The sequence below is a fragment of the Cricetulus griseus genome, chromosome X, assembly GCF_003668045.3.
Source record: "Cricetulus griseus strain 17A/GY chromosome X, alternate assembly CriGri-PICRH-1.0, whole genome shotgun sequence".
In the NCBI taxonomy this organism is placed as follows: Eukaryota; Metazoa; Chordata; class Mammalia; order Rodentia; family Cricetidae; genus Cricetulus; species Cricetulus griseus.
Genome location: NC_048604.1, coordinates 68,823,785 through 68,848,887, shown reverse-complemented (window position 1 = coordinate 68,848,887; position 25,103 = coordinate 68,823,785). Strand labels below are relative to the sequence as shown.

The following is a 25,103-nucleotide window of genomic DNA, read 5'->3' as shown; positions in this document are numbered from 1 at the left end:
AGGTTTAATCAGTCTTTCTTGAAACAGGCATGTAATCTAAGTGCTGAAACTTAAGGGATCTTTAACAGATGGATATCTTGTTTTTTATTTTTTTTTTTTGAGAGAGTCTCATGTAGCCAAGGCTGGTCTCAAACTTGCTATGTAGCTAAGGATGACCTTGAAAGAATGCTGGGATTACAGGCATATGCTCAATTTTATGTGTTGCTAATGATTGGACCCAGGACTTTGTGCATGCTCAGCAAATTCTCTATCAATTGAACTACATCTCCAGGCCCTGTCCCCTTTTTGAGTCAGGGTTTCATATAGCCCAGATTAGCCTTGAACTCACCCCGTAGTCAAAGATGACTGTGAATTCCTAATCTTCCTGCCTCTTCCTCCCAACTTCTGGGATTACAGACATGAGCGACCCCAGTTCAATAAATGACTGTTGAAAACTAGTTTTTTTCTAATGTTTCTGAAAATGTATGACAAAAGGACCAAATTTCTGATATTTGTTGGATGAGGTAAGAATAACTGTCAAGGCTCCACAGTTAGCATTTTTTCTCTTATTTCCCATTCCCCCAAAGCCAGCTCTCCCTCCCCCAGAGAAAGCAAAGGACAATTTTAACTCTTTATTTGAAACAAACAATTCCAGAGACAGAAGGTTAGTTGTGACAACAGTTGCTCACTACAACACAAGGGTAGGCATGGCTCACTGAAGGAACAGGCCAGGCACCTCAGTACAATATATACAATTTAAACAGTGGCTAAACTGGTGACAGTTATAAAAACACAAAGAGAAGGCTGGGAAACAGCAAAGCCAACAGGGAAAGAACTGGGCACTCCCTCTGCCAGACACGAAATTTTCTGGGCCCACAAAGGTAAAATGGGGGAACAGAGAAGATGTAGGCAGTAGGAGCAGGATCCTTACCCATAGCTCCTAACCTGTCTTTTGAACTACAAACCCCATCCTGTATAGCCAAGTCCCCCATGGGGTGGGCCTGGCTCTGATGATAGGGGTAGAACAACATTGGGGAACCCAGCCCCAATGCAAGTCACAAGTTCATCTTTGCCTTGAGAGCTCTGTTCATGAAACTAAAGGGAGGAGGCAGTTACAGAGGGACTAATCATGTTGACACCATGGCTCATGCCATCCTAAGATGGCAGAGAGAGAGAGAGGAGAGAGACAAACACATAAACCAAGGGGACAGGAATATGCACAATAGGAGTCTGCTCCCCACACTGAGTCATTCTCTGCCTTTGAGGAAAAGAAAGCATTTGGAACCCTTGAGAAACGTAGCACCAAAGAGTGGTGCTCAAAGGGTAGGTAAGGGACATGGTGGTGAAGGGTGCCAACAATCACTTATTTCAGGAGGGATAAACGTGTCTGAGCTCTGTGCTTTAGGGAAATTTATTTATTTCACATCTCTCAGACAAGACCCTTTCACATGGTACTGGGGAAGAGGAGAGAGAGGACACAGGGCAGAGAAGGCAGCTGGGTTCTTCCCTAGGTCAGACCTAGGAACACAGGGCTTCACCTACATAGGTATAGGTCACGAAACCCAAAGCCAACAGGATCACCAGAGCTATTATCACTCCATCAGAGTCAGGCCCCAGCACAAAGGGTTCACTGTGACACGTAAAGAAAATGGGCTACCTGCTTCATGCCCATCACTGGGGGACTAGCCCATGAGTACAGAAGATTGGGACCCCATGCTTACAAGTGGGATGGAAGGTTAAAGTCAGGGGTTCCTGGGAAAAGGCAGGGAATGAGAGAATAGAAAGAGGCAATCAGGACCCTTCAGAATGGATAGCATTGGTTCCTGGGCCAGTTACCCCACAGGACAGACACCAATGTGAAAGATGAATACAAGGTACCACATGGGATCAGTCTAGGTCTTCTTCCCCAGGACGACCAAGTTCCTCATAAATCTCACGCACAGCCAGAATACGATTAAGCATGCTCTCCAACATGCTTCGGTCCATGGGAATCACAGAATACCAGAGGGGTGACTCCGCAATGCAGGAGCGCTCAGGTTGCAAGTAGAACACATCATTTCGAGTCCTGAGGCTTTCAGGACTACAATAGTGGGGGTGAGGGTAGAAGACAGATATTAGTAGTACCAAGACAAAACAGGTCTCTTAGGTCCACATGGTAAGTCATTCCTATAAGCTCACCAACTCACCATTTTGAGAGATAGAACTCATAGAACTTGACGGGGCAGCGGAGGGGATTCATGCGATTCTCACGCTGCTCTAAGATAGTTTCATCTTCTCTCTTCCGTTTCCCAGGACCTGTGTCTACAGTGGAGAGAGATGACCCAGACTCGTTAGAACACAGGCCCAATGAGCCACCTCCCAGAGCACAATCAAGGACACAGAGATAAGGCCACAGCACAGAAAAATACAGCTTCATAAAGAAATAAAGGCTAGGAGTGTAGCTAGGTGGAAGAGTGCTTGCCTAGCATACACAAAGTTCTGGGTTCTACCTCCATTACCACAAAAAAAAAGAAAGAAAGAAAGAAAGAAAGAAAGAAAGAAAGAAGGGAGAGAGGAAGGAAAGTAGAAGAGTTTGTTAGTCTTTCCACACTAACCAAACGTCCTATAGGTGTACTACTCTGCAGGCCTCCCCAGTTCCTCCTGCCAAAGTGTATATAACCATTCCCAAGTTGATTTCTCAAAGAATTAAACTCACAAGTCATACAAAATAATTGGTAAGACAGTGTGTTAGACTCTGTTAGAAGGTTGGGCTTGCCTTCTAGGTCAGATTAAAAAGGATGGGCATAACCATTGCCCATCAATTTAGGCAGAGGTACACAGAAGGGACTTGAAGAATCACACGCACACAGGACAGAATTCCAGAGCCAAAGAGAATGGAAACCAATATGTAGTTTCTTTTTCTCCCTCTGTACAGTTTTCATTTTGTGGTTATTTTGTGTGTATGTGTGAGTGCATGTTTTGTTGTGCATGTGCACATGAGTGTGCGGGTGCATCTGTGCACATGTGGAGGCCAGAGGTTGACATTGGGTATCTTCCTCTGTCCGCTCTATATTATGTTGAAACAGAGTCTGTCACTGAGCCTGGAGCTCATCAACTAGCTGGACTAGCTGAACAATGAGCTCTGGGGAATCTACCTGTCTCTACCCCTGCTTGCTCCAGCTCTAGGTTATAGACACAGGTCACCATGCCTAGGTTTACATGGGTGCTAGGGATACAAACTCAGGTTGTCCTACATATGTATGTGGCTTGTATGGGTATTTAACCAACTGAGCTATCTCTCCAGTCCTCGGTATGTAGTTTTTGGATCACAGAAAGTTTGTTATTCACTGTCAACTCTCCCTGATAGTCAGATACACCTAACAGCTTACTACCTGTCCACCCTCATTCTTTTAAAATAAGGCAAGCAAATAAACTACCTACAAAAGATGAAGATGAGAAACAGGCAGTTAACTGCCCTCCTATTATGAAACAGCCAGCCACTGTCTATCAGGACTGTTTTCATCTTTTTTTGCAAACACAGAGGGAAGCTAGTGGCAAAGCAGAGGATCAACCTGGCAGGTATGGTGGGAATGCCAGGAGAAAGAACATAAAGGGCAAAAGCAAAGGAGGGGAGAGCCTCATACCTCGCCCTTTCCTCTGTCGGACTGGGGCATAGTAGCGGATGCTCACCACCTTTGTGGTGCCCCGAGGAGTGGTACACTTGCGAGACTGCCGTACCACATTAGTGAAAGAGAGCTGCATGTGTTCCTCAGCTGTCTGCAGTCCAAAAAACTTAGTGTTGAAGAACATGAGGGTGTTGAGAAGGACAAAGGGAGAATAGACCCCCAGCTGCTTGCACTCCCAGAGGTGTTCTTCCTCCACACGGGAGAATACAGTATCTGTGATGGACAAAGAGAAAAACAAAGGGGATCGGCTTCCCAAACCCACCTGCGTTCCTACACATACATACACTTAACTGTAGGCTTCTTATTGTATATAAACCCTGACACTTGACCTACACAGTATGGCTGGGCAATTTGGGGGTTTGTGGGGGTGTTGAAAGAGGGATTCTCTGTGTAGCCTTGCCTATCCTGGAATTGGGAGATCTAGGATTCCCATATCTTGCTTTCTTTTCTTAACTTACCACCCAAACCTGGACTGTCTTTTTTCTGGTCTCAGACATAAGTCTACAGACCCGAGTCTTTTTTTTCCTTCTTAAGAAAAAGGTTCCCCTATGTAGCTCAGGCTAGCCTTGAACTTGAGATCTTGTCTCAGTCTACCGAATAGCCGGAACTATAGGCAAATATCATTGCTCCTGGATCAGACTAAAAATCTTGACCTTCTCCTCATGTTCCTCTTTTCCATTTAAAAACAAAAAACAAAAACAAAAAACAAAACAACAACAAAAAAAACAGGGTTTCACTATGTAGGGCTGGCTGGCCTAGAAGTCATAATGTAGACTAGGCTAGCCTTGACCTCAGAGATTCATCTGCCTATGCATCCCAAATGCTGGGTTAAATGCATATACCACCATGCTTAATTTATGTTCTTTTTTTAAATGACAGTGTCTCACTCTATAGTCCAGGCTGGCTCAGAACTCACAATTCTGCCTCAGCCTCCCTGATGCTGGGATTATATGCATGCATCACCACATGTGGCTCTCCTCATGTTCAAGGGCAGGGACTCTGGCTCTATTAGCTTGAAACCCTGAGGCATCCAGGCATATACTCCTACCCTTGAACCCTTAATGAAGAGTAACAGACCAGACAGTACAGGACTCTTGCAGTTGTGTGTTGGAAGAAGGGAAGAGAGGGAGAAGGGGCTGCTAAGTTCCTGTCCCTTACTGTTGGGGAGGAGTGTGGGCTGCCAGGTACTCAGAGACTTGTTGAGTTCTTGAACGAAAGTCAAGTAGTAAAGGTCCGTGAAAATGTTCACCATTCGGTTATTTTCCAGCAAATACTACAGAAAGAAAAACAGAAATACATAAAGCCAGACTAGGACCTACAGGAAAGAGAATGACGATGAAAGCTGCAATCATGGTCCTTGATAATTAAAGAGGACGGGAAACAACGGCTTTAGTAGATAACCCAGTGCTCTTTCCCTCAGGTGTGGTTGCTGATGTACTGAGGCTTTGCTGAAAGAGGCACAGCTTGGAGATGATCCTCACAAGCTCAGATACCCTTTTTTCCGCTTTTTGAGACAGGGTTTCTCTGTGGAGTCCTGGCTGTCCTGGAACTCACTCTGTAGACCAGGCTGGCCTCAAACTCACAGAGATCTGCCTGCCTCTGCCTCCTGAGTGCTGGGATTAAAGGTGTGTGCCACCAATGCCCAGAGCTCAGATACCCTTTATCAGGTCATAGTTGCTAACCACACCTAGAGAAATAAACATTACCCAACTACTCAAGAAACTCAGCCCTCATATTCTTCCTCAAGACTTGATGACTCAAGAGTGACCCAGAGGATCCAGATAGCAGTGGAGACTGGTACTTGAACAATAGTCCTGGAATGAAGCACTGATTTTAGGAGATCATCTATTTGTCATCTACTGACATCTATTTGTCATAGGAAATTTAAGCAAGCTGCCTGCCTATTCAGGCTAAGAGACAAGTGACAAGAAGGAGTGGGCTAGAAACAGTTCCAGTAGAACTGTGTACACTGTGCTGAAAGTCATAGGAAACAAGGTGGTATACAAGAGGTACCTGCTGGATTCCAAGACATAGATAGTAGATACTGTCAGGTTCATATCGTTCACCATTGGGTCGAGTAATTTCTCTCACAAACTGGGCCAGACCATAGTTGAGCTCAGCAGCTGAACAGGCGAGAATATCCTCTTTGATACGCATGGGTTTGGCTGTAGTGATGTGTGTAGAGGTAGACAGGATTAAGAAAACTCCATGTGGAGAACTTTACATAGCTCCACCATTAACCCTTTAGTCACAACTAGCTCCTGGAAAAAACCCATCAATTACAAAAGGAGGCCCCAGCCTTGAACCTAGACAGGATCTCCCTTTAGACTGCAATTGTTCATTGCCTTTACTGGATGGGGAACCCATACATGATCACACCATTACCACTCCTAGATACCTTCAGCTGTTCCTAGGTATCAGCCCCTATCTCTTCCCTTCTGTGCCTTCTTCCTCCCAAGTACTTACGGCCAAAGCGAAGCTCATCACCCTTGCTGGATTCTCCATTGGCATATTTTGACTGTACCCAGCACTTCCAAGCATTAACACCATATGAATAGTTGAGACCAGTACAACTAGGCTGGCTGCTCAAAGAGTCCCGGGAACAGCTTTCAGAAAGCACTAGCCTCTTTTGACCCTGGAAAGGAAGACAATAGGAGGGATGGTGGCAAAGGCACCTGAAAGCTAGTCAGGACAGTGCTGACCATTGGGGATGGAAGCACTAATGTAAGAACACAGAAAGCTACAATGGCAGAAAGCCTCAGAATAGTGTTGATAATCTTGTGAATTAGGAGAAAAGCAAAGTTTGGCTAGATCTCAGTACTTCTAGTGTTGGAGAAGGGAGGTCAGGGAAGGTCAAATTAAGCTTTCTTGTGTGGCTATGAGAGCAGCCCTGCCCCTTCAGATGTCCATTTTCTTTTTCTGGATACAGTAACCCCAGTCCTCACCTTCCTCATGGCTCGAGGAAGGTCCTGTTCAGTAGATACATCCTCAGGCCCGACAAGGCCACAATCAAAGAGGAAGTCTACACTTGGGTTAATGTCCAAAGGATCTAAGAGAAGGGAAAGAAAGAAGAAATCAATTTCTTTAGGCCTCAACTCTGAAGTCCTCTCATCCCATCCTTGCTACTTGCTACTTGGTCAGCTTCAATGAACTCAATAGGAACCAGCAAAACTATATGAAAGGTAGTCAGGGGCACACAAACACCAGATATAAAGTATGCATGTGCCACAGGACGTTCTAGGCTACAGAATGAGTTCAAAGCCAACCCGGGCAACTCAAGAGGCCCTCTCTCAAAATAAAAAGCAAAAAATAGGGTTGAGATGTAGCTCAGTAGTAGAGCTTGACTAACATACACAGGGCCTTGTGTTTAATTCCCACAACCAACCACATTGAACACAAACATTCACAAATTCAAAGCAACATAAATATACTTAATATGACTGAACTGCACACATAAAAATGGTGACAATGGGAACAGAGGAGATGGCTCAGTTGATAAAGTACTTGCCATGCCAACATGAAGACCTGAGTTTGATTCCTAGCACACAAATGAGAAGCCAGGCATGGTAGCATGCACTTGTAATTCAGCACTGGAGAGGCAAGGACAGGTGGATTCCTAGCCTACTTGGCAAGTTCCAGGGCAGTGGAAGAGATCCCATCTCAAAGACGAGGTGGGCAGTGCTTGAAGAATGGTACACAAGGTTTTCCTCTAGCCTGAACATGGACTTGTATATACATGAACATTCACACATACCCATATACACACACTTACACACAAATAAAAATAAAAAACAAAGGCTAGGGGATGTTGCTTAGTAGACATATACCTAGTATACATGAAGCTCTGGGTTCAATCCCCAGTACCATATAAACTAGGAGTGGTGGTGCACATCTATAATCCAGGCGGAAGGATCAGAAATTCAAGGCCATCCTCAGCTATAAAGTGAGTTCAAGGACAGTCTGGGCTACATGACATTCTGTCTCAAAAAAAAAAAAAAAACTATCCTTTTTCTGGTTTTTCAAGACAGGGTTTCTCTGTGTAGCCTAGGCTATCCTGGAACTCACTGTAAGCCAGGCTGGCCTTGAACTCAGAGATCTCCCTACCTCTGCCTCCTGAATGCTGGGATTAAAGGTGTGCATCACCACCGCACAGCCCCTGTCCAGTCTTAATATACATGGCTTAGAGCCATGCTCAGGGTCACGAGAACCACTCCTTTTGTAACAGCACAAATACTACCATGTTTGGTGGGCATGCCTTAAATCCTACTTACTCTTGGGGAAATCTGCCTCCAAGTCTTGTCCAGGCTCATCTAAGACATTAGCCATCTTAACGGCCATGGCCAGGACATCATCTCGAGCTGTCCCAAACAGGTCACAGTCTTCCAGAAGTCCCTCTGCACTCTGGTTGCTCACAAGATCTAAGAGGCAGAGAAGTCAGCTCAGTCAGTGCAGTTTTTGCCCAATCCCTACACAGGCTTTAGGGGCTGATCCCAGCTACCCCCTTCCATCCCACTCAGCACCAAGACCACACCTCCCACTCTCATAGGCAGACAGACAGACTGCTAGCACTGTTTCCACTATGACCACTATCCACTGCATACCACAAAGATCAGAAGAGGCCTTGTCTAACTCTTCAGCCTCTGCAATCATTTCCGCCATGGCCAGGATGTCAGCCTCCAAGGGGTTGGAAGGGATCTTCACCTTCAGCTCCTCAATGGTCTCCACAATCTTCTCTGTGCTCTCCAAGGTAGTGGGTAGGAACATGGGCACAGGCACCTGAAGGCACAAATCCCAATTCAACGTCAAGAATCACAGCAGTGGCTAAGGGTAGCAACTTATGAGAAAACCAGAGAGGGTGGACCTCAATCCTAGAAGGATAAAGGAGGACTGGTCAGGAAGGGCAAGGACACTAACCGGGATAGGCATTGAGAAAGGCACCGGGACTTTCTGGCAGTATAGATGCATAGGCACTGGCACAAACACGGGCACTGGGATAGGCAGCACAATCACCTGTGGCTTCCACTCTTCTGCAGACAAGAAAACTCTTTTAGCACCCCCTTCTAGATTAGTGACATCTGATTTACGACTTGATGCTCACCTGTCATCCCCAAAAGCTTTAAACATGTGTTCAATGCCACAAAACTGCCTTGAGCAGACTGAGAGAGAGAGAGGGCTGAACATAGAACTGGAGGCTCAGGACTTCCGGGGTACAGTCCATGGAATGGAGGTATCATGGCACTCACCTGTTTGACTTCCTTTGGACTTCATTTCCACCTTGCAGGAGACTCCCCGGTTCTGCATCAGCGGCTTACACATGGCAGCTTTGTTTTTTCGGGGTGTTGCTGGGGGTGGTGGGGGTGGAGGAGTGGGCACACTTGGCGCTGATCGAATTTTCACAGGGATCTGTAGCATCAAAGGAATGTAAGTTCTGCCAATTACAGTACCCTCCTCTGAAATAATCCTCCCTCTTGGCTTTTGTCCTGACCTTGCCCAAATTCCCATTTTCCTCTGGGGTCCTCATTGTGATGCTGTTTTCCACTTTGGTTTGAGAAGGTGTCTGGGGCTTTGACTCAGAAGACTGACCTGTAGAATCAAACAAATAAATGTTCTTGTCGGAGGAACTAATTGTTTTCCTCACCCTTTCTCTGGGAGAGCTTTATGAAAGAGTATACTCTTTAGAAATAGGAAGTCTAGGATTTCTCTTCCTTCCTACCCCAGGTCTAGTTTTCTCTGGGCCCCAGAAACAGTAGCCAAGAAGATTCTTTGCTTCTGGCTACCAAGAAGAATGAAACACTGCATTTAGAAAGCAACTACACCTCTTGCCCCTCATTTTATACCTTCCATTTAGGCAGCCTTCAGGAGTTAAGAATCCCTAGAGTGTCACTAAAGGTAAAACTTATGCTGATACTTCCCTTTCTCTGAAAGCTGACCATAACCACCATAATCCTATCCCACCTGAGTACACCTTAACTATATATGCTTACAGAAAACCAGTAGACTCTCACTCCAAGGGTTAAAGAATACCATAAGAGTCGGGAAGGTAAAAGAGCATGGTAGCAGGTACTCTGGCCAGGGAACAGGCAATTGCAACTGAGGAAGAAGGGGCTTGACCCAACATTGGAAGAGCCCAGGCCAGTTCTAATAATGTCACACTGTCCCAGACTCACTGTTCAGGAGGCTTTCTGGCCCACTCTGGGTATCCAAGTTGGGTTGGTTCTGCTGGCTGTAGAAGCGCAGCAGACACTGTTGGTTGCAGAAATGACGGATTTGCCCACGCCAGTGGATGGTTTCCAGCAGCTTCCCCTGGCGCTTACAGGCATGGCAGCGGGCAGCCTGAGGGCATTGACAGAATGGTCAGACCTGCCTCTTGAAAATATGCTGGGCCCTCTTCTCTATGATAAACTCTTTGGAAACTAGACCAGTTTAGAGATTGGAGAGGTTAGCTCCCCTCCCTGGAGATCTGACGCTGATGGCAGAACAACAGTTCATACCCCTGCTGCCTTCTTTCTGACATGTTGACTCTCCTTACCTTGCAGTACCATAACAGGTACTTGGTCTTACAGTCCTCACTGCAAAAGTCCCAGGTGCTGCCATCCAGTTGCTCAGTGACTCCACGCTGGCAGGTTTGGGAGCAGTAAGTACAAGTGATACAGCATAAGCCCAGCTTCTTAGTGAAATCTTGTTTGTACAGCAGCACACAGCCTAGAAAGGAGAGAATAGAAAAGAGAGCCCGGAGAAGGAGTTATTCACAGGCATAAAGACCCAGTCTTTTCAAAGTGCTACATCTGAAACCTCATCTGATAGCACTTCACCTAAAGTCTTAGCATAAATAGGGTGGAGCATTCTGACGAGGCCCTACCTCATGCACTGCTTTCTAAGCCTTGCTCCTTTCTCTGCCATCCTCCCTGGTCATAAGAAACAGGGCCTTGGTCCCTAACTCACTTCCTTACCTTCGCTGCAGAAGCTTTTCTCCACCCCACTGAACCGGAGTTTCTCATGCAGGAGTTTCTCCTGCCGGCAGTGCTCACACTGGGATACCACACCCCGAAGCCTCTTGAAGTCCTCACAGCAATCACGGCAGCAGAACTGGAAGACCTGGTCCTGAGGTGGAAACACAGGACAGGGAGGGCACAACTAGGACATTTGCACCTCACAGGCACAGCTTGAGAAGACTGCTTCAAACATGTGGCAAAATGCGGGTGGGGGGGGATCTTACCTGCCACTCCAAGACCTCAGGCTTGCCACTGAAGAGGCTATGGCAGTAGTGACAGCTCAGGTGAATGCCCCCCTCAGGGCTAGTACGCTGGAGGGAAGGAAGACAAATAAGGGGGCAAGATGTGTGCAGTGCCAGAGGGGAGGGGGGATCAGGCTTGCTCTTTGCCCTACCCAGGCCTACCTACCCCAGTTCTCCTACCCTTTCCCTGTTGCCACACCCTTTATCCCTGGTCCAGGGTCTGGAGTACCTGGAACTTGGTCCAGCAGCTGGGGCTGCAGAACTGGTAGACTGTGCGATCAACTTTGTTGTAGTAACAAGGGTCAGAGAGGCTGCGGCGGCAGAAGCTGCAGGGTCGGGGAGGGCCTGGGGCATAGAAAGAGAGAAAGAAAGAAAGAGAAAGAGGAAGAGAGAGCACATAGAAGGTGTAAGGCAGGGCAGAGATGGAACAGAAAATCCACGGGAAGATGTGGTTGGGGCTAAGGTTGGGCAGCAGAAATTACTCTACAAGAGGGGAATGTGGGAAGTAGAAGGAAGGCCAGCAGGGATCTCAGAGAAGAGGGCTTTGCACCTACCAGTGAGCCCTGCCTGCTTCACTTTGTAAGAAGTGGTACAGCACAGGGAACAGAACAAGCTGGTCTTGCCATTACGATCCACATGTGATAGCATCTCAAAGTTCTTACACAGGGTCTTGCACCAGACACATGGGTACACACGTGTGTTTTTCTGTGAGGATGGGGAAGGAGAGGCTGAGGCTGGATTTGTCCCTTCACTTTTATTTTTAAAATTTTTTAAACATGAAATTTTTCAGGCATACAAAAAAGTATAGATGATGATATAACAAAGACCTGTGTGTCCACCAGCCAGCTTCAAAAATAAAACATAACAGATACAATTGAAACCCCCTTTATTTGTTTTATTTTGCCCAGCCCTCGACCCTTCAGGCACCTTTATTTATCACCCAAGAACCACACCCCCTTCCATAGCCCTCTAATGCACTACTCCCTCGGCCCCACCTTCTTGTACGCCCCCAAGCACGTTGTGTTGCAAAACCGCTTTTGTTGACCATCATGGAAGAGGAGCTCTGGGCCAAGGCTCCCAGGCCTGGCGTAGATGTAAGCCCCACACTGGTCACAACAGTTGGTTTTCAGTCCCTTGTTGGCTCGGAATTTGGAGAAGCAAGAATCACTGCAGAGTCGATGCACCACGCTGCCATTGCTGACCTCATGTAGAACCTGCCACACAGACATATGTACACGCTGAGCTGAGGCCAGACCACCACCGCCCACCCCAGTCAATGCAAGGACAGAACTCCCACCTCACCCTAGACCTTCATAGCAGAGAGTGGGCCTAGGAACCCCCAACCCGTGTGCCAGGCTGTACACTTGATGTTGAGATCCTGGGAGATAAGGAGGAGCAGCTGCATACGTCCTGGAGAAGCTCTATCCTGAATTTGCTCCCTCATAATGGCTACCTTTTCCACCCATAATCCCTTTCCCCTAGGGCCTGGCCCCTGCAGCTCCAGAATCAGAGGGGCAGGTCAGAGCCAGCAGGCTCTGCAAATTGGCCTGTGGTGAGTAGCCTCACCTCTCCAGTCTTCTGGCATATGCTGCAGCGAGTGGCATCGGCAGGATCCCCAGACTGGGGGATTGGACGCTGCTGCTGGGCCTCATACAGAGACAGACAGACGGATGTGCAGAACTCTTGGAAGGAGCCTCCTGAACCAGTCTGTATCACCACTGAGTCCTTGGTGTTCCAGATCTCCCTGGAGGTGGGAACAGGTTTGAGTATTTCCAGGACCACCCTCTTATTCCAGCAGTAACCCCTGAGCTCCCTAGGATTCAGATTGATGACCAGAGTGAAATACTCACTTCCCTAAATTAACCCTATCATCTCCATCTTGCTTGCTTTTGTCAATACAATCTCTCTCACCCATAACTCCCTCCCCTGGTCCCTGCCCCCGCCCACCCTAGGATCTCCACGCACTTCTTGCAGAAGGTACAGGTCTTTCTGCCCAAGGGCTTCTTGGAGAAAGTAGTGAGACAAGATGAAGAACAGAAGAGCTGAGGCAGCCCCTTGCGCTGATAGGCCGTCTGCCCCTTCTGCAGTGGTGTCCGGCAATGTGCACAAGACATCTTGGTGCCCATTGAAGAGCGCCCAGCCCTTTGTGCCATACTTGAGCGCAGTGACATGCGAGGAGAGCGCCGGGGCCGGAATGGCACAAAGTCCTCATCATTGGGGTCATCTACCATGGCATCAGAATCCTCATCTGACACTGGAACTGTGGGAGTAGGCGGGGCAGTGAGAAAAGACCACCAGAACAGATCTCCAGTCATTTGATGACCAGACCAATAGTAAGTTCAATACTGATCCTGGGATCTCTGGGATTCCTCTTGTTCTGGCTGTTATACTTCCTCTCCCATTACATTGGTATTTAAGTTGCCCATGGTTATTTTACAATATTCAGGAGGGTGGTTCTAAGAGAGAAGACTGGGGACAGGGACAGTATAGTTGAAACATGAAACTCTCTACTCTTACTGTTCTTGTTTTCAATTTCCCCCCTACTGCCTCTTGGTTCCCATGCCAACCCATAGCAGAGACAGGCACTTCTCTTTCTGCAGAGAGGAACTACAGGAGCCAGAAGATGCATGCCCTGTCATAATCCCACCTTCAGCTCTTCTCTACACCCGGAATTCCCAGGTCACACTTCCTCAAATCCTACTTACTGCTCTCAGTGGAATCCACAACCTCAGGCTTTGGAGGTTCTGCTCTTCTAACGCGTTCGCTTCTCTTCTGTACCTTGGAAAAAGGGGCAGGGAGGAAAGCTGACACTAGCGGCAGGCTAACTGGAGTACAAGGTTTGGGAAAGCATAGGAGATGGAAGGTGGGGGGAGAGAGTTGGGACCCTTGGCCCATCCCTGAAAAGAAGGGGGAAATGGGAGCTGGACTTTTAAGAATAGTAGACACAAGAGCTCCTCCCTTCTCTGGATCACCTGACAGCACCTCCCCCCCCCAACATCTAGGAAGGAAAATGGAGGGTCTGTCCTTCTCAGAGCTATAGGGGGAACCAGACTCTTTTCAATCCCCTCCCCCCCTCACCCTCTCAGGCGGCTTCTCACTCTCCTTCACTGTGAGTCCATCTCCTGCAAAGGAAGCAAGAAGGTAGCCTAAATCTTCAGCCTGCCCAGGCCCAACTCCCACCTCCATTCCTGGGGAAGAATTTACTCAAAACTGAAAGGAAAAACTGAGCGCCTGTGGCTTCTAACCCTTTCAGGGTTACTTCAGACTTGGTACTAAGGTGGAAGTAGGGAGGGTATGTGTGCAGCTATTCTCCATTAAATAAATGCATTATTCTACCCTTCCAATCATTTCTGTCCCACTGGTCAAGAAGAATTTATATTTTACCAACAAAAAACAAATGCAACCACTGAAAGGGAGCAAGAAGAAAAAATATTCCCATCAATGTATGGATAGGTTTCTCTGGACTTTGGTAATATATAAGATATATTATATAAGATTATATATTTAAAGATCCTTATCACAGCCTAGAGGAAGGATACCACTAGGTAATTTAGGGGAGAAACTAGAACCTCAGGAGTAGATTGTCCCTCCCCTATCAGAGACACATCCTAGATCCTGCCTCTCTACCATTCCCCTGAAATCAGTATGCTGTTAGGGACTTCGGAGAGGAGTTACCATTCATCAATCCCAGAAACTCCACTCCCATTTAGAACCACACAGCTAGAAAAATTTAAGAGACTAAAAACCTGCTATTTTCCTTCAAATCCTGTAGGAAGGACCCTGGTACTGAAAGCCCACTGGGGTTCGAAAAAGGGAACCTTTGCCATCAAATTCATTCCCTCATACTACCCCATTCATCCTGCACAGCCCCTCCACTCCTCCCACCCCTATTTTCCATAATCTCCACCACACCCCACTCTTCCTTCCCAAAGCCCAATTCCTTCCCCACACATATCCCTACTCTAATCTTTCCAGCCTCCTGCCCCTCCTCCTCCTCCTCCAGTTCTCAAAGCACATAAACCAGCCCTCCTTACCACCACCCTTTCCCCAGCTCCCTCCAAATGATTAGACAACCTACCTGGCAAAGAAGGATGCGCAGCAGGGATAGAGACCCCAGGTTTGGTCTGAGAATTGTTGATTCCATCCCCCAGAGTCTCTCCCACTGAAGGGCTAGGGGGTGCATTTGGGCTCTGTGGCCGCCCTTGGGTATGCTCCTCCTCCTGCCTAGGGGAGCCCCTTCTCCTTGTAGCTATGGGGGGTATTTCCTCCTCTTCAATATGGGGAGACTCCAGGATTATTGGAGAATCCGGAGCCAAAGGTTCTAGTAGCCCCTCAGGTGAAGTGGGACTAGCCCCAGACCCTGGATCAGGTGGCATCACCTCGGGGGTCTGGCACCCTGGTCCAGGCTCTAGGGTCTGCTCCCCCGAATCCCATGCAAGGGTCCCCTCAGGACCATGGTCCACCTCTGGGGGGGAGGGGGCTTTATAAAGTAGCCCCCCCAACCCCAGTAGCTCAGTGGCTCCATCCAGGACTACTCCAGGGTCTTTTTCCAGGCCAGAAGGGGTATCAAGCAGGTCCAGGGCTCCAGAGGATGGAGACGGACCTGGGGGAGCCCATCCTCGAGTTGGGGCAGTCTGAGATTCCAGCAGATCCTCTCCAAATTCCATGTCTACTGGAAGGTCTCCAGCCAGGGGCTTCTCTGGCAGGGTCAATGGGTCAAATGGACTGGGGAAATCACTGGGGTCCATGGCTGGGTACGGGCTGCAGATCGGAAGAGGGGGCAGTAGAGGTGGTCTTAGCCTGAATTTTTTATGTAGGCAATGGGACACACCCCGTCATCCACTTGGATTTCTCATTAGCAGCCGCCCCCCACAACCGATAGGCATTTTCACAGGCTTCAGTCCCAATGTCCACTCCCCCCCCCCAATACAGCGCCCTCTGTGGGGAGTGGCGTTCCCCGCCCTGGCCCCGTGCCCACACTCGCCAGGCAGTTGGTCTCTAACCCGCCCGACACCCCCCACCGAGACTCGTAGCTCCTTCTTCCCTACCTTTCACACACACCCCCACCTCAGGCTAAACGCCCCCTCAGAGTCTCTTCTGGTGGCCGCAGCCAGAAGCCTTTCCCGCTCCAGCGATCTCAGCCCTTGGTCCCTTCTTACTCTCCGAGAGCCCCTCAGGTTTCCAGTCTCTACCCATCCTGTCCAACCCCACCGCCCCTCCCCGCAAAGCCCCGTCCACCCTCAGCCCTTCCCCGCCCCCACAAATTGCCCTTCCTAACCATTCCCCCGCTCGGTTACCTTTCAGGGTGGACCACTTCCCCAGCCCCGTCCCCCCTTCCCTACTGCTCCCCTAGTCTTTCCCTTCTCCTGTTGCCCACCCCCAACCTCAGGCATTTACAGGAAGACATTTTGGAGCTACGATTTCTCCTTAGACCCCCCTCCCGGCTACTGCGAGATCCCGCCTGCAGGTTCGGTTCGGCTTGATCAGACCCGACCCCTACCTGCGGCAGGGTTAGAGTAACGGCTACAAGCCTAGAACTGCAGACAGCGACGGCCCCGCGCTCCTTCTCCACCTCCCTCCCTAGCAGCCGGGACAGGGGTCGCGGCCCCTTTAAATGGCAGCGCCGCTTGCAGCGCTGAGCGCTCTGCACCAGGCAGGCGGGCGGTGCCAGCAACCAATCCCATTGGCTGGCTGGAGGAGGGGGCTCGCGAGACAGCGCCGGCCCCCGGCGCGAGACTCCCAGCCCAGTGGCCGCCTGGAAATTGCGGAGTGGAGTATAGTCACTGGGGATGGAGCTTGAGCCCCCGCCCGGGGCCCCGTTAGTTGAGGAAAAGATAGCCTCTGGAGCTTTGAAGCCCGCCCCCGGGGAAGGCGGTGCCCCCTTTCTACCGAAGGGCCTAGTATACTAAAGACACACACAAAAAATGAAGAAAAACCCAGATCTACGCACCTGCTTTCCTTACCTGGCTCGAGTCTGGCCCCGTCACACCCGTGCCCGCCCTACCTCCAGAGCCCACTGTACCCGTGATCCCCTCCTCTCATTCAAATGGTTCCCAGTCCCCTCCCCCCTCCGTGTCTCTCTTCGCTTCCCACTCGTGTTCAGCGTCCTCCCCCCGTGTCCCCCCTCAGCAGTCCCTACCTACGCCGAGCAGCAGACGCCTGCCAAGATTACCCTCCCCCATCCCCACCTCTCGGGGCCCGCCCCCCGGGCGACTGTTGGGGTAGTGAGTGACAGCAGAGAATGGGGGAGGCAAAGACCCAACCCTCAAGTGCCCCTCCTCCCCTTGTCTGCAGCCTCAGCCCCCCTCCAACCTGTCTAAGAGACGTAGTTATGGGGTGTCTCAAGCTTGCTCTCCAACCACCCTTGCCAGTTAAATGGCTCTGGCTTAGTGACAACGCCTATGCAGTAACGGTTACTGCCTGATGACCCCCAAAGCAGGTTCTGCAAGGCTACACACACACCCCTCTCCCTCCATGGCCTTTGGGTAAGTTCTAGGATCATTTCACTGAACCCGGAGCTTGAATTATGTCGAATAGTTTTCCTCACCAGAAGCACACGCACACACACGCACACACACACACACACACACACACACACACACACACACACACACACACACACACACTGTCCTCCCCTCTATCCTCTTTTTGGGTTCTTGTCAGTCTCTTTCCCTGTCTCTATGTCTCTGCGTCTCTGAAGCACTCAGGCAAACACAGGCTCCAGGGATCCTACTTGATGGTGGGCGTGGCTACGGTTAAGGCTTGAGAAGTAGGGTAGGGGTAGGGGTCACTAACATTAGGTCTACTGATTTAAAGGAGTAAGTGCCAGTGTCAGTATCAGGTCTCATGATAGAACACTTTACAACCCCACACCCCCTATTGCCACGATAGCTCCTAAGGGCTGCACAGCATTTACTAGCTTAAATAGTAGAAACTCAGGCAAAAAGGGAATCCAGTATTGTCCATTGCCCCTCTATCTTGCCTCTGGCCTTTCCTCCTTTCCAGGTAAATCCTTCCCAAGCCTAGTCCTTGGGAGTTTTACCCACATTTTCACAGAAACCTTGCCTTTCCTAGCTCCCCCCCCCATTAGCCTTGAGATTGTCTTTGCTCTCTCCTGCATCAGAGATAAATGTAATTTTTTCAGTGTAGGTTGCCTAAACCCAGCTTTCTGTATCTTAATCAGTATGCTGTGTACCCATCTCCCACTTTCTGCTTCTTTCTCTTTGTACTGCTTCTTTGTATTTTGTTTGTTCCCAGTTGGGCCACCTAGTTCCTTTATTTGTCTGCCCCCTCTCAACACATGCCCGGCTCCTTGGCTGCTGTGGTGGTGGAATGTTTGATCACTAATTTTCAGATGGTATGGAGAGGGAGGAGTGAGTTCTGATCTGGCAGAGTGCTCTGTGATTCCAGGAATTAGGGGGCTGTCAAAAGGATGATGACCCTGAGAATACCTTGGGCTGCATAGTGAGACTCTGTCTTAAAACAAAAACAAAACTGGGTGGGGCGGCACACAGGGAACCTGAGGCAGGAGGATTCCATGCAGTTTGAAGCCAGCCTAGAATACATAGCAAGACCCTGTTTCAAAAGAACAAAAGCAAAATAAAATAAAACTTCAGTCATACTAAACCACAACTGAGGGCAATGAGATGGCTCAGCAGTAAAGGCACTTACTTGCTGCCAAGTCTAAGACCCAGATACTAGGAGAGAACCTAGGCCTGCAAATTGTCCTCTGTCCTTCACACCTGTGATGTAGCATGTATGTACACACAAAACAAATAAATATATTTTAAAAGCCAATAACAAGGAACCCAGGATTTTATAACAGTAACATCACTCTGCATGATGTTCTAATGGTAGATACAGATCAACATACATTATTCAAATATGATGTAAAATACTAAGAGTAAGTGCTAATGTAAACCAAGGGCTTTGGTTAGTAATGATATATCAGTGTCTATTCATGGATTGCAACAAGTGTACCTGTCTTTCCCTCGATGTTAATAGTTGGAAAGGCTGTGAATGTTCCGGGACACCAGCTATACAGGAAAGCTGTGTGCTGCAAATTTTACTATGAAACTAAAACTCTGGGATTTTTGTTTTGTTTTTCCTGTTTTGGGTAAGAGTCTTATGTGCCCCAGTCTGGTAGTTTTGAACTTGCTATGCAACTCAGGCTGGCTTAGAACTCTATATCCAAGGATGACTTCTAACTTTTGCCTCCACCTAGAATTACAGATATGTGTAATTTACAATGCCTGTTTTTGTTTGTTTATTTGGTTGGTTGGTTGGTTGGTTGGTTGGTTTTTCGAGACATGGTTTCCCTGTAGCTTTGGAGGCTGTCCTGGAACTAGCTCTTGTAGACCAGGCTGGTCTCGAACTCACAGAGATCCGCCTGCCTCTGCCTCCCAAGTGCTGGGATTAAAGGCATGCGCCACCACCGCCCGGCTACAATGCCTGTTTTATGGTATGCTGGGAGTCAATCCCAGAGCTTGTGGATGCTAAGCAAGCATTTGACCAACTGAGTTACACCCCTAGCCCAGAATATTTTTATTTATTTCATTTTTGCAGTGCTGGGGCTTAAACCTGAGCCTTACACATACTAAGTGCTATATAACCCAGAGCCACATCTTCATTTTATACTTTTTTTCTGGTTGCAAAGGTATAAATAGGTCAGTTGTGGAAACACAAGTCTGTAACCTCAGTACTCAGGAGACTGACAGGAGACTACTGTGTTCGAGGCCAACCTAGGCTACATATTAACAATATTTCTTAGCCAGGCCTCTTAATGCAGATGATAAACTAGGCTACTCAGGAGATTGAGACGGGCCTGTCTGGGCTACGAAGTTAAATTCAATTCTGGTGGCCTTTAATCCCAGTGACACAGCTGGAGGTAGAGGTAGTTCTCTGGGAGTTCAAGGCCTATCTAGTTTACATATTGAGTTCCAGGTTAGCCTGGGCTACATAATGGGATCCTATCTCAAAGAGAGGGGGCACTGTTTCAAAATAAAAGATAAAAAGAGGTGGTGCATGCCTTTAGTCCCAGCACTCTGGAGGCAGAGGCAGGTGGATCTCTGTGAGTTTGAGACCAGACTGGTCTACAAGAGCTAGTTTCAGGACATCATCCAAAGCCACAGAGAAACCCTGTCTCAAAACACACACACAAAAAAGAGGATTGAGGGATAGAATTTAATTGTAGAGAACTTGGCTTGCACTTGTGATATGCTCTAGGATCAATCCCCAGTGCTGAGACCAGACTGGTCTACAGAGTGAGTTCCAGGACATCCAGGACTGTTACACAGAGAAACCTGTCAGAAAACAAAAGAGAGAGGGGGAGGAGAGAGGGGAAGGGAGAAGGGAGGCAGGGAGGAAGAAAGAGAGAGAAAGAGAGAGAGAGAGAGAGAGAGAGAGAGAGAGAGAGAGAGAGAGAGAGAGAGAGACGCCTTAAGAAAGAAAGAGAGCTGGGTGGTGGTGGTTCATGCCTTTTTCCCAGTACTTGGGAGGCAGAGACAGGTTTATCTCCAGGTTTGAGGCCAGCCTGGTCTACCTAATGAGTTCCAGGACAGTCAGGGCTACTGAGAGAAAACCTGTCAGAACAAAACAAAACAAGCAAAAATCAGAGCCAACAGCATGGCTCAGCAGGTAAAGGTACTTGCTGCCAAGCCTGATGCCTTAAGTCTGACCCCTGGAACTCACATTAGGCATAGGGAGAGAACTAACTTCTGAATGTTGCCATTTGATCTCCACACCCATAATATGCTTGCACCCCCACCCCCACACAAAAGTAAAAAACTAAAAATAATGTGATAATGACCTACCACTTAGAGATAAACACATCTTTTATTAACATTTTTGGTGCTGGGTATCAAACCTAGGGACCTTACACCTGGGAAGCACTTGTTCTTCAATGAGCCACCCTAGACCCTTTTTGTTTTGTTTGAGACATGTCTCACTATGTAGTTCTAGTTGGCCTGGAACTAGCTTGCTATGTAGACCAGATTGGCCTCAAACACACAGAGATCTTCCTGCCTCTGCTTCTCAAGTGCTGGGATTAAAGGCTTGTACCACTATGCCTGGTATATTTTAATTACATTTATTGGTGTGTGTGGGTGTGTGTGTGTGTGTGTGTGTGTGTGTGTGTGTGTTGAACTAGAGCCTTGCTATGTAGCTCAGGCTGGTTTCATAACTCTTTTTCTTAAACATTTATTTATCTATTTATTTATTTATTGTATTTGATTTGTTTTTTGAGATAGGGTTTCTCTGTGTAGCTGTCCTAGAACCCTTTATGTAGACCAGGGTGACCTCAAACTCACAGAGATCTGCCTGCCTCTGCCTCCTGAGTGCTGGGATTAAAGGTGTGCGCCACCATACCTAGCTACATTTATTAATTTTTAGAAAGATTTCTTTATTTTATACTATTCAGTTGCCTATATGTATATATGTGTGCTACCTTCATGCAGTGCCTGAAGAGACCAGAAGGGGGCATCAGATATCCTTGGAACTGGAACTGGAGTTACTGGGTGCTGGCACTCAAATCCAGATCCTCTTTAAGAGCAACCAGTGCTCTCTACCATTGAGCTGTCTTCAGTCTCAACCCAATATGTGTGTGTGTGTGTGTGTGTGTGTGTGTGTGTGTGTGTGTGTGTGTGTGTGTGTGTGTGAATAAGGGCATTCATGTGCTACTGTGTATTAAGGACAACCGGTGGAAGTCTGTTCTCATTTCACATCAGTTCTAGGGATCAAACTCAGATTAAAAAGCTTGACAGCAGACACTTCTACTCACTGAGCCACCTTGACAGCCATGGTCTCAAAATCTTGATCCTACTGCCTTAACTTCTCTAGTGTTGAGATTAGAAATCTGCGGAATGATATACCTACAATATGTGCCTAAAATTAACCTCATTAAAATGAGCTAGAAACTGGATGTGGTGGCACAGGCCAAGCCAGGAGGATGGAGAGTATGATGCCAGACTGGGCGTGAGCTGTGTTTCACCCCTATCCTCCAAAAAGAAAACTTTGAATAGATCAGTGTCCATATGGCAAGATAGCTAAATAACCAAGATAACACAGGCCTATAGTCTCAGGTACTCTGGAGGCTGAGGCAAGAAAGGCTAGAGTCTAGCATGTGCAACATAGACTATCTTTTTGTTGTTTGTTTGTTTGTTTGTTTGTTTTATTCGAGACAGGATTTCTATGTGTAGCTTTGGAGGCTGTCCTGGAACTTGCTCTGTAGACCAGGTTGACTTCAAACTCATAGAGATCTGCCTGCCTCTGCCTCCTGAGTGCTGGGACTAAAGGTGTGCGCCACCACTGCCCAGTGACTATCTTTTCTAAAAATATTTTTCTGTGGCTGGAGGATGGCTCAGTGGTGAAGAGAACTTTCTTTTCTCCTGGAGGACCCAAGTTTGGTTCCTGACATCCAAATTGGGCAGCTTACAACTATCTATAACTCCATGGGGCACACACCACACACAATAAATAATTTTTCTAATACATTTATCCATTTATATATGTATTTACATATGTGGCTGTGCACATGCTACAGTCCATGTGTGGAAGTCAGAGGACAACTTGAAGGAGTTTCTTCTCCCATTCCACCATGTGGGTCTTGGGGATTCAACTCCAATTGTGAGGATAGTGGAGTGCCTTTACCTGCTAAGTTATGTTACTGGCCCTGACTTTTTGTTTTGTTCTCTTGTTGTTTTGAGACAGCCTCAGTCTGTAGTCCTGGCTGGCCTAGAATTCACTATGTAGACCAGACTGGACTTAAATTCATAGAGATCCTCCTGCCTCTGTCTCCTGAGTGAACACTCAGATTAAAGACATGAGCCACCAAACCCAGCTTTAAAAAATAAATCAATCCAGGCAGCAGTGGCTAAGGCTATACAGAGAAACCCTGTCTCAAAACAACAACAACAACAACAACAAATTAAGACAACAAAAATGAACAAACAAACAAAAAAAACCCAGTTTCATTATGTCGCCTGATCTAGCCCCAAACTGAAGGGTTTCCTTCCTTGATCTCAAGTGCTGGGGTGAGCACTACTGACATGACCAACTTTGCTAAAGTTGCTTTTGTTTTTGAGACAGGGTTTCCCTGTAAAACAGTCCTGGCTGTCCTGGAACTCACTCTGTAGACTGGGATGGCCTCCAACTCACAGATTCACCTGCCCCTGCCTCCCCCTTCAGAGTGCTGGGGCTAAAGGTGTGCAAAACTGCTAAAGTATTTATTTATTTATTTATTTATTTATTTATTATGTATACAGTATTCTGCCTGCATGTATGCCTGCAGGCCAAAAGAGGACACCAGATCTCATTACAGAGGCTTGTGAGCCACCATGAGGTTGCTGGGAATTGAACTCTGGACTTCTGGAAGAACAGCCAGTGCTCTTAACCTCTGAGCCATCTCTCCAGCCCACTGCTAAAGTTTTTTGTAAATATTTATTTTATTGAAGTGTGTGTGTGTGTGTGTGTGTGTGTGTGTGTGTGTGTGTGTGTTCACCTGAGTTTTTTGTTTGTTTTCTGAGATATGGTTTCTCTGTGTAGCCCTAGCTGTCCTAGAACTTGCTCTGAGGACCAGGCTGGACTAGAACTCACAGAGAATGAGATCCCAGCTTGGATCCCAGCACTGCCTCCCAAGTGCTGAGATCAAAACTGTGGGCCACTGATGGGATGAGCTATGCCTGTGTGTATGTATGATGTTTATCACAAGCATGCAGGACCCTGAGGAGGTCAGGAGACGTGTTAGATCTCCTGAACTGGACTTATGAGTAGTTGTGAGCTGCCATGTGCATGCTGGGCTGGAATGGAACCAGGCCATCTGCAAGAGCAGTCAGGGCTCTAAGCAATCTTTCCAGCCCCTGTTTTTTTTTTTTTTTTCAAAAACAATTCAGCTTAGAAAAAGTCACAGCTGGCACTTCAGGGATGGCTCAGAGGTTAAGAATACTGACTGCTCTTGCAGAGGAACTGGGTTGTATTGCCAGACTACATGGTGGCTTACAACTATCTGTAACTCCAGTTCTAGGGGATCCACCACTGTCTTCTGTCGTACTTGAGCACTGCACACAGGTGGTGAACTTACATTCATGCCAGCAAAAGCACACACACACACACACACACACACACACACACACACACACACACACACACAAATCTTTTATTTTTTTCATTTTATGTATATGGCTGGTTTTTTTTTTTATTTTATGTATACCATCTGTGCACCACATGCATGCAGTGCCTGCAGAAGCCAGAAGAGGGCGTCAGATACCCTGGAAACTGGAGTTACAGACAGTTGTTAGCCACTAATGCCAGCTGGGATAGTTACTCTAGTGCTCTGGAAGAGCAGCCAGTATTCTTAACAGTTGAGCCATCTCCTCAGCCCCCAATAAATCTTTTTTTAAAAAACAGAAAAAGTCACAGCTTAGAAAAGTATATCCATATTTTAAATCATACATACATACGTGTGTGTGTGGTTTTGTGCATGCGTGTGTGTGTGTGTGTGTGTGTGTGTGTGTGTGTGTGTGTGTGTGTAGACAGAGTCTTGTTTTATGCACTGGCTGGCCTGGTTGTCCAGGATGGCCTCCTGGGCGATCCTTCTTTCTTAGCGTCCTGTGTGCAGGTATTAAAGGCTTAATAATTTCCCTTTGATTGGGACAGTCATACATAGAAAGCAGCTGTCATAATTGGGTAGTAGATATAGGAGATGAGTGGAAGGGGTGAGACTTTTCTCTTCATAGTGTTGAACATTGTTTGATTCTTTTCCCCCCACGAGTAAGGATTTATTTTCCTTTTTCATAATACATTTTTTTCCTCTCAGAGTTTGGGAATCATTGGGTTAAATATACCCAATATAGTAGCTAGTAGTCTTATGTTGATACACACACACACACACACACACACACACACACACACACACGCAAGCGTGAGGTGGGTGGGGTAGAATATGGCTAATCTCTATTGAATGCGCCACAGAACCTTCTCAACATTGTAAGAAGTCTTATTAGATAACACAGGTCTAGATCATTGCGTCCCCATGTAAGGTAGGTAGTGCCTGTTGAGATAATCTGCCATCCAGAGTATCAATTAATTAGTAGGAATTAACTACCGGAGCCTATCAATTGAACCTTGTAATCCTTGGTTAACTGTCTGTGTGAGTTAAGCATTATGGAACAGCGAAGGTTATTACCTGATAGGCCTCCTATGGGATATAGTATAGGTCTGATGTGAAGACC

General features: G+C 47.5%; 1 protein-coding gene across 7 annotated transcripts; it reads right to left on the bottom strand.

Moving 5' to 3' along the window:
* Window positions 1-597: 597 nt before the first annotated feature.
* On the bottom strand, window positions 598-17,082 carry Zmym3 (zinc finger MYM-type containing 3). Of its 7 annotated transcripts, none has more exons than XM_027431779.2 (25): window positions 17,018-17,082; window positions 14,957-15,639; window positions 13,957-14,000; window positions 13,584-13,656; window positions 12,844-13,138; window positions 12,445-12,622; window positions 11,874-12,092; window positions 11,433-11,583; window positions 11,108-11,223; window positions 10,861-10,947; window positions 10,595-10,745; window positions 10,174-10,346; window positions 9,812-9,977; window positions 9,130-9,227; window positions 8,888-9,047; window positions 8,559-8,671; window positions 8,246-8,420; window positions 7,916-8,062; window positions 6,590-6,693; window positions 6,111-6,279; window positions 5,658-5,809; window positions 4,803-4,917; window positions 3,603-3,857; window positions 2,166-2,280; window positions 598-2,059 (listed from the first exon to the last, which is right to left on the bottom strand). In XM_027431779.2, exons 2-25 carry the CDS (start codon window positions 15,624-15,626, stop codon window positions 1,867-1,869), a joined length of 4,119 nt encoding a protein of 1,372 aa, XP_027287580.1. In that variant the 5' UTR covers window positions 15,627-15,639; window positions 17,018-17,082; the 3' UTR covers window positions 598-1,866. The 7 variants fall into 7 exon arrangements, with proteins under 7 accessions (XP_027287580.1, XP_027287581.1, XP_027287582.1 ...); XM_027431780.2 differs by lacking the exon at window positions 17,018-17,082 and adding an exon at window positions 16,829-16,890; XM_027431781.2 differs by lacking the exon at window positions 17,018-17,082 and adding an exon at window positions 16,842-16,864.
* Window positions 17,083-25,103: the final 8,021 nt, after the last annotated feature.